The 9,774-nt window shown below is 38.8% G+C and overlaps 1 protein-coding gene across 1 annotated transcript in view; it reads left to right on the top strand.

Moving 5' to 3' along the window:
- Window positions 1-9,774, top strand: part of LOC107717942 (histone deacetylase complex subunit SAP130-like) — a 20,023-nt gene that overhangs the window by 8,660 nt on the left and 1,589 nt on the right. Inside the window, exons 9-20 of the mRNA XM_016524847.1 lie at window positions 688-778; window positions 852-956; window positions 1,427-1,568; window positions 1,864-1,982; window positions 2,767-3,051; window positions 3,226-3,403; window positions 3,649-3,747; window positions 6,260-6,615; window positions 6,925-7,179; window positions 8,037-8,162; window positions 9,467-9,570; window positions 9,750-9,767. Of these exons, the coding sequence (XP_016380333.1) occupies window positions 688-778; window positions 852-956; window positions 1,427-1,568; window positions 1,864-1,982; window positions 2,767-3,051; window positions 3,226-3,403; window positions 3,649-3,747; window positions 6,260-6,615; window positions 6,925-7,179; window positions 8,037-8,162; window positions 9,467-9,570; window positions 9,750-9,767 (1,878 nt within the window). The remainder of the gene's footprint in view (window positions 1-687; window positions 779-851; window positions 957-1,426; window positions 1,569-1,863; window positions 1,983-2,766; window positions 3,052-3,225; window positions 3,404-3,648; window positions 3,748-6,259; window positions 6,616-6,924; window positions 7,180-8,036; window positions 8,163-9,466; window positions 9,571-9,749; window positions 9,768-9,774) is intronic.

Raw genomic sequence — 9,774 nt, 5'->3', positions numbered from 1 at the left:
GGTTTAAAACACTTGAATGTTTAAATCGGCAAGACTTAGAAACACGTGCATACGATCAACTATGATCCGTTTTACCCCTACAAGCTAGTGAACAATGCAAAGCAAGGAAGGAATTTTATATCACTGTTCAAGATAGCCCGTCAGGCAGGGCGGTGATACATTTTGGTAGCCCGACTGGAAAACACAATAGCCCCGGGACGTCGGGCTAGCGATTTTGCAAGCCCTGGTTAGAGTAATATTTGATATATAAATCTTTAAAGTAATAAAAACAGATAGGATAAAATTTCTTCCTGGAAAACAAAATGTGATTAATCACAATTTCTGAGTAAGAATGAAATTGTAATAATATAAAATTTGGTACATATGTTTAAAATGATTAAACATTTTAATTAACATCTAGCATGCCTAAACTCTTCTCATCCCTAAACAATGCATTTTGTACATTTTTTTATAATGTTGCATGAACCCTCTTGTTGGCCACTTGGAGGTCCCTGGACCCTATTTTGAAATCCCTTGTCTTAAAATATTTATTGAATCAGTTAGTTCTGCATATCCAGATTGTATTTTAGCAGGATATTCAACGCTTTTGCATTAGAATGTTATAGGGTTTTCTTGCTTTTACATAATGCCACCAACGTTCTTTCGTTTACTTGTTTATGAACTTTGAGGGGATTGTTTTGTCTGCAGAAACCGATCTTCAACACTGTGACCCCAGTTGCTGCCGCCACTGTAGCTCCTATCTTAGCTACCAACTCTGCTTCATCAGCCACCACTACAGGTTACTTTTTCCCCAAAGGTTATTCACAGACAAAACATTTCACTTTGTGTAAACTCTGTGTACCCTAAAACAGGCTCTTCACCACATACTCAAATGACCAGTAACACTATTGTCACCATGACAATGGCCTCTCACTCCTCCCATACTACAGCTGTGACCACCTCTGCCATCCCTGTCGGTAAGCACAACCCATTCACGTGTTTATAGCATTCAAGATTATTGCTACTCTTTGTTTAAAGATTCTGAATCAAATCAGAAAAAGGTTTGAGTTTCAGGGCTGAGAAAGAATGTTTAATGTAACCCTGTGTCTACACCAGATTCGAGCAGCGCGACAAGTCATTAGAACCCATTATAATCAGCGATGCAAATCAATCCAAATTTGGTCGACCAAGCCTCTTCTCACTGACTAATGTTTGGTCGACTATTAGTGGGCAGCCCTAGTCAATTATTGTAGTGAGGCAGCAAACAGGATGCAGATTTAAAATTCATAGTTGATAGTTTGTTTGATAAATAGACTGATATTTTGCATGATGGATGGGTCGGTAGTTTGTTTAGATAAATTGATTCATTCATTCTAGGATTAGAATCTTAGGTAGGTTAGAACTGACTCTGTTTTTCATTCTTGCTTAATGTTTCTGGCCTCTCCAGCTAAAGTGGTTCCTCAACCGATTGCCCACACTTCCCCACGCATCCAGCCAGAGTACCCAGGGGAAAGAACCAACCTGATTCCCATCCCAGGTCATCGCTCTTCTCCAAACCCTGTCACCATGGAGGCTCGCAGCGATAACAGGTGAAGCTTCTCTAAAAACTCCTCTTGTGATGGTTAAGCTCTGGCAGTTAATCGTGAATGAATCGGGAGTGGTGTCCAATCCTGCGCCTGTAGGACCACTGTTCTGAGTTTAGCTCCAACCCCGATTAAATGCACTTGCACCAAGGTAATCAAGGTCTTCAGGATGTAACACCTTCAGGAGCAAGATTGCACACCCCTGAATTAATTCAACTAAACCAAAGCAATCAGTTATCAATTATCAGTGAATTGTGTCATGAAGCTTGTGTCATGTTTAACCGTTTGTGTTCTTCTGCAGGCCGTCAGTGCCAGTGCAGTTTCAGTACTTCTTACCCACATACCCCTCATCCCCATATCCTCTAACCCACACCTACACCCCCATTACCAGCTCGGTCTCCACCATCCGCCCTTACCCAGGTAAACACAACCTACCAGAACCTCTGTGCTAATATCTAAGGGCCTGTTTACGTCTGGTAACTTCATGCGCTTTATCTGATCGGATAGCTATCCTATTGTGAAAAGATCAGGTGTAAATGCCCTTTGAAACGCTTTCGAGGCGGATTTCCATCCGATGGCTCAAACCACTTCAGGAGGTGGTCTGGGCCGCATTCCAGATGAAACTGGACAAGTGTAAATGCATCTGGTTGTTGAAACCACATACGTAAATTTGTTAAAATAATGAATGTGTGAGCGTGTTATAGGCTACATGATATGTTATAGTCAGATATGACTGACTATAATCATTGCCGTGGATGAGTATCTATTCAAAAATCCAACTCGCAAACTGAAACTGAAAGATGCAGACACTTATGTAGGGGAATTACAGGGAACCATAGTCCACAGTTTCGCTCAACACACAATCATCTTCATTAAAAGTAGTGAGACTAGCTTATCTTTACAGTTCTGATGCCACACTCTCTTCTATTGTGGTCTTTGATTTTGAAATTAGCTGATAGTGAATAAAATGCAGTGCTTATCTGTTGCTTTTGTTGAGGTGAACTCAATTAAATTGCATATAGCGTGGGAATTAAAGATCGGATTTATATCCGTTTTGCAAAGACACATTTATTTAGCCTAGTGTAAATGGAAACGTTTGAACAAATCAGATAGATATTTGATCAGCAAAAATGGATGAAGTGACCAGGTGTAAACAGGCCATAAATGTTTTTTAGACCTCCAACCAAGATGCTTTATTCCTCAGTCACGGCTCCATCTCAGAGCTCAGCTCTTCCTGCTCAGGCAGGTGTTGGTGTGGCCACCACTGTGCACTTGAACCCCATGCAGCTGATGGCAGTGGATCGCATTGGTCTACAGTCTGCCCAGATCAGCACTCAGAACATTCAGCCAGCCTCTATGACTGCTCAGGGCATTCAACCTGCACCAATAGGAGTTCAGGGGCTGCATGCCACTGCACCAATCAGCACCCAGAGCGTACAGCAGGCTCCAGTCGCCACACAACAGCCACAGTCAGAAGCAAAACCACCAGGTAAGTTTAGCAAAGCCCCATTCCTTTCAAAGATATTCAGAAACTTTGATTGGAAAATTATTCTTTTTTAAATCCAAATTAAAGAAATTTTAGGTAATATCAAAATGGATTATCTAAAAGGGAATCTTTGCTTGATCACTTATTGTGCTTTATGAAATCTGTTTTGTTATACAGGTGTTGTTTTGGCTGAAAGTCCTGCTTTTGTCACAAATCCAATCGGGAGCACTTTTAGTGGCACACAGCCTGTCACTACGATGGTGCCGACACACCCCCAGGGGGCGGCTACAGGTGCACCCACACTTGTCTCCTCCCCCCGACCTAGCATCCTTCGCAAAAAAACTGTGAACGAGGGGTGAGTCAGCTTTCATTCCACAGCCTGTATTACCGTTTCATAGCATATATATTTATAGTATGGTAGCTACTGAGTATGGTAGCTACTGAGGGGCCAAACTATCCTTCTTATATGAACATTTTAATTCATTCACCCCCTCATTATTGCCGTCCTGAGAAGTAACCCAGTATCATGTGTTTGCATCTTTAAAAATAGAGTTGATGTTGATAAAATAGTGTAAGACCGCTTTTGGGGTGTATTTCTAGGGCAGTGCGTAAAAGTCTGATCCCAGCGCAGCCAAGTGAGCATATCGCTGGCCGAGTGGATAGTGGGATAAGGCTCTCAGGATCCCCTCGCCCAGCGGGGTAAGCCCTGCCTGAAAATCCTTCGTTATCCTAATAAAAATTGGACAAAAGACAATGTTCCTAACACAGGGTTCCCACAGTCCTGGATGAGCGTGATCTTCAGGCCTGAGAATGAAAATGCACCCTATTTATTTTTCAAATGCATGTTATAATCTATTGTTAATGATTAATCTATGTATATTTTTTATTTATAACTTTTTTTTTACTTTGATTTTTTATCAATTTTAATCAAAATATCATAACTGGACCTTCCAGTAAAATTGATCATGCTCTCTTGGCGTATACAGGACGTCCCCAATTATTTAGTCCGCTTAAACCTTGTCCTTGCAAACAAGCATTCATTTGCCTCCATTTTTGAGTGCAACAACCCACACCAATGAAAAATCCAAAACGTGCCCATCTACGTTTTTTTCCCCCTCTTTTTCATTAAAGCTGCAGTCCGTAACTGTTTATTCAAAAATAAATTTTTGAATAAGTACATAACCAGTCAGTGTTCAAAACATCCTTACCTTAGCCCGATTCACAACGGTTAGCTTATAGGTCTAATAATGTTTTCTATTTTGAGTGGTACGGGTAGGTTTTCGTGGGAAATTCAAGCATGTCGACATCATTACATCACATCACACCTGTAAACATAAAGAAGACGTCCCGGCTAGTAGGCTATATCGCATGTGAGGATGCTGCTGGTGGCGGATCGTTTATAGCCTTTTCTCACAGCAGCTGGAATAATTAAATTTATCATTTTGATGGCGGATTGTAATCTGGAAAGTATTGTTTATGAAACAATGAAAAAGTATATTCCAGGTTTAAATGTGCATCTGATTACAGATATCCTACGTGGGATTGCAAGTTTTGTCTTTCAAAGTGAATCAGTGCTAAGGAAGAATAATTTGCTTTTTGGGTTGAAATAATTTCTAATGAAGTTTGAATATTATGACAATTAGAGATTAGACTGTACAGAAATTGAAATCTACATGTAACGCTAATACACACTATATACACGTAGTTACGTAATGCTGATATTTATAACATTAACAATTTATGAACAATGTATAACAATAATAAAAATTGGTGCAGTTTTTATTAGGGATGTAACGATTAACCGCAAGCCGGTAGAAAATTGATTCAAATATGTGGCGATTCAAATCAGTTGAGATGCCAAACAAATCGCGATACAATTGGAGTAGGAGTTTATATAAATGTATGTGAGGGGAACTGATTGTCTTTAGAAAAGTTTACGTGGTATTTTCTTTTTTTTATCTTGCCTCTGAACGATGCATATTAGTGTTCATAAGCGCAGCTCTGCTTTGTTTACAGCGGTAACCTAGAAAACACTACATCATTGCTGTTCATAAGCGCCACCTGCTGGCAGAGAGTGAATTTGCGTCTCATTCAGCTCATCTGCTGTTTTGTTCTGATATGTTTTATGTAGTATAGTTTCACAAAACTAAAGTCATACTATTCTGTTTTTGCTTCAAATTTCGAAATGATACAGTCTAATTTAGATTAAAAACTGCTTGTGCTGTATGTATGCGGAATCCTTGTTTGGATGATGATTAAAATGCAGTGGTTGCCTCTCATTTTAAATGAAAAGAGCACAGACAAAGCCTTATTTTTTTTATATGAAGAGATTTATTTTGTGTAACTTGCTTATTTGATTTGGGGTTTTGTTATATTTCAATTTCACAAAGAAACGTGCAGCAGTAGCCTAATAAAAGGACGCCTCATTTGCTGTGTAATGTCTTCAATCTCATTTTGTTAAAAATATCGTGAGAAAATCGAATCGTGAAATCAAAATCGTGAATAGAATCGTGAGTTGAGTGAATCGTTACATTCCTAGTTTTTATGTGATATGAGCTAAGCGATCGTTAGATTTAATCACCATTGGTAGCGCGATTAATGCTTTTTTCCTCAGTTGGTCAGAACAAAAGTGGCAGACTTGTTACTTTGTTCAGCTAACAATATCCAGTGAAAATTCTTATTTGGGTCATACTTCCAAGATGTAGGCTAGAGTCTGTGATTCCAATGTACAGTATCCAATGTACAGCCACACATACACCTCCTCAAAACATTAAGATTCATCCGCACTGAGGAGCCGTGGCGACGCACAGCCCACGTAAAGAAAATAATTCTGCAAATAACCGCACTTGCAGGTTTCAAACAGAGATGGCAGCAAAGAGGCAAAACGTACGGATTGCAGCTTTAATCATTTACACTCAGATGTATATCACAGTGCTGAAGAAACGATATTTCACTATTTCTGTTTAAATTGGGTCCAAGCAAGGATATGGAACAGCCATGGACATTTCTTCATAGTTCAGTTCTGCAGTATTTCCTCTGCTGGAAATTACAAGAAATTGGGTGTGACTGCTATAAAATTATTTTTTAAATTCCTGATGGAAAAATCTAATGTGGGAACCCTGTTAACAGTGCATGTGATCTGATTGTCTAAAACTGGGTTTATGCATGCAGATCTGAATGTGTAATGTGGTTCCGCTCTTTCTGTAATTAGAGTGAAGCCCAAATCTGATGTTCATGTTGCAATGGCGCCCCCAGTAATGGCAACTGTGGAGGCTCTTCCGAGTCACGGAGGTGAGCAGCAGGCACTGTCCACTCCTACCCAGCATCACTCACAGGCCATTCCCACCCTTCTGGCCCCACCAGCTCCAACGCCTCCCTCTCAGCCCACTGCCATTCTTTCAGCCCTGCCTGCAGCCATGGCTGTCACTCCCCCTGTGCCTGCCTCCATGGCCAATGCAGTGGCTTCTCCCACTCAGCCAGCGGCCACCAGCACTGCTGCCCTGAGCTCCACCCTTCCAGAGGTTAAAGTGAAACAGGAAACTGAGCCAATGGACACTACACAAGCAGGTAGGAGTGCTTGTCAAAACAGGAGTCCACATATCGCTATACAGTCATAACAGCTATAAACAATTGACCTTATGATATTGGTTATTTAACCATTCCTGCTGTTTTTCAAGGGTGGGTACTCTATTTACTGTATGTCCATCAAACAAAATTACGTACCTGATGATTTTGGAATAAGTTACTTTAAATGCAGTTTTACATAGTTTATTATTGTGCAGAAAGTATCAGGTTATGTTTAAATACAAAATATAAAGGTGGAATATGAGAAAAAAATGAAATTACAATATATTTATGAGTTCTCTTTTTTTGCAGTGCCCATGGCTCCTTCTTCAGCAGGTCCAGCTCCATCCCTCTCCTCCCAGGCCTCCACCCTGGCCATATCTACTCAACCCGGAGACCTCCTGCCTGGGGCCTCTCCAAGAAAAAAACCCCGCAAACAGCAGCATGTGATCTCCACTGAGGAGACAGAGATGGTGGAGACCAACAGCACAGACGAAGAGAGAGCTAGCAGCCGAGCTTCAGGAAACAGACCTGGAAGACATGAGTCTCCACCTAGGGAATATGTTGGTGAGATTATCCATGGATATATATTGTACCTTTTAGAAATCATTAAAAAAATATTTTATAGATGCAGTCTGCACCATGCAACAAAAGTCACAAAACTGATTGCCATTAATGTCAGAAACATTAAAATTGCTGATTATGTAAAATTGCACTAAACAGGTATTTTTTTCTGATAAATGAAACAAACTGTTGATCGTTTAAAAATAAATAAATAATAAATTAATTAATAACACCAGTGTAAGTAATCGTGATTAATTGCACCTAACAGTAAAATAATTTTGAAAATAGCAATAAAATGTGTAATCGTAAATATATTTTCACATTGAATATCAAAATTAATGTGAAAACAGTATAAAGACAGTATTATAAAAAAAAATTTTAATTACCTTTTTTAAGTACTGACTGAATGCCAGTTTTACTGACACTGATGCCTCCATTACTGTAAATAGATTTTTTTTTTACAGAACATTAAAAACATAATAGCAACTTTTAATTTAAGTGAACGTGAAAACAATATTCACATAAATGAATTAGAATAAATTATAATAAAGATTCATACACATGTAATTTTTTAAACATAGCTGTCAACATGAACATGTGATTTAATTTTTTAACTACCTTCTTTAGCATTAGAAATGGCTTATAAATATGAACAATTTGGACTAATGTCAAAAATCATAAATAGGACTCATTGTTTCCTTCGAAAAGTTTACTTGCACCAAATATAATTTTATGTATTGTATGTTATTTTTATTATTTTTTTTCAATTTCCGTTTGATATTGGTTAGCAGTGTAAATTTGTAATACCCCCAAAATGGGTGTACACTTGTTCAGTTGTAACATTGGTTGTATTAATACAGATGAGGACGGTGTTCGTTATGTACCAGTCCGCCCCAGACCTCCCCTTACTCTGTTGCGCCAATACCGTAACCCATGGAAGGCTGCCTATCACCATTTCCAGAGGTACAGTGACATCAGAGTCAAAGGTAAGTACCGTTTGAACATTGTCTGCTTGCTCAGTTTTTCCTTGCTCTTTTTAAAATTAGGGATGCACCGATACCATTTTTTCAGATCTGATCCGATGCCAAAAATTCTGAGTATCAGCCGATACCGATACCAATCCGATACCAGAACGTTTTTTTATTTTTATAATCAATGTAGAATTTCTATACCTCAGTGTGTTGACCTGATCATCATTGTTTTGTGTGTTAAACACAATCTACTAAATATAGACAACTTAATTTTAAAGAAAAATAAATGAAACTGGTAAAATGTTACACATTGCTCTTTGTATTGTTGTAAAATAAATTCATGAAAAACAAGTAAATATATTTATATGTAAATATATACTATAAAATTAAAAGACATTCCTTTTAAATGTACAGCACAGTAATGGAGGCAGCAGCATATGATAAATAGGACAGAACAAGAAAGGTTATTAATAATCTTTCATTGCGCAAAAGTATTATAATACGAAAGGCTCCAATACAGAGCGGCACGAAGCGCTTATGCGCATCCCGTGCACAGAATGATGCGCTTGAAGTCACAGTGCGCGGCATAGAAAAAAGTTCATGAAAAGTTCAAAGCACAAAGTGAAGAGATATTGATGCGTAGTGTATTAAATCTGTGCGATAGTTTATTGAGCCTTTTCTTTTTACAGTTTTAAATTTCAGTTACTGCGCTCTTGGAGAGAGTTTCATCGTCTTGACTGTCGTAACCGAATGCGACACGCAGTTTGAATGCTGAATGGAGGATGACAGACAGCCACATCGGAGAGAAGAGTTTCCATGAACTTGACATTTGATACAGGAACTATTCAAGCTGTTCATGCCAGACTGGGGAGAGAGGTGTTGTAATAATGTAAAATATGTGAAAAATAATGTGTTTTTCGAACAACCTAGTATGAGAGCCTGTTCTAGTACACCTCCAAAACAAAATTGAGACTTTGTAAAAGAGCATAATAGGACCCCTTTAAATATTCATCTGTACCTCACATTAAACTATGTAATGGCTTCAGAACACTTGGAATATAGTGCACGAAAACTTTATGGTGCTTTATAATGTTTTTGTGCCTTTCGTGGGGCTTAACAATAACACAGAATACTATACGCACAATATCGGATTTGGATTGGTCTCATCTGACCGATACACGATCCAGCAGAAAATGACCGTATCGGAGCCGATACCGATATTGAGTATCGGATCGGTGCATCCCTATTTAAAATATGATTATAGTATTGAATATGGTCATATTATATGAAGCAAAACCATCTCACTACTGTCTCCTCAGAGGAGAAGAAAGGAAGCCTTCAGGAAATGGCCAATCAGAGAGGAGTAGCATGTCGAGCTCAGGGCTGGAAAGTGCACCTGTGTGCTGCACAGCTGCTACAGCTGGTGGGTTCTTCAGCTGTATTTCAGTGTCATTTCCACCAGAAGTCTCTACAGTGGCTTAATTAGAGTTTCACTGTGTTGTGTGTATATATATAATATATTATGCTAACAGCCTGTTATTGATGCAGTTAATGCTGCATATAGATAACATTTTAATGAATTCCTTTCTTGTTTGGTCACAGACTAACTTGGAGCATGACGTGTACA

Source organism: Sinocyclocheilus rhinocerous, unplaced genomic scaffold (genome assembly GCF_001515625.1).
Source record: "Sinocyclocheilus rhinocerous isolate Xijiao unplaced genomic scaffold, SAMN03320098_v1.1 scaffold2558, whole genome shotgun sequence".
Classification (NCBI taxonomy): Eukaryota; Metazoa; Chordata; class Actinopteri; order Cypriniformes; family Cyprinidae; genus Sinocyclocheilus; species Sinocyclocheilus rhinocerous.
Note: the sequence above shows the minus strand (reverse complement) of the source record. Positions and strands in the feature narration are given on the sequence as shown.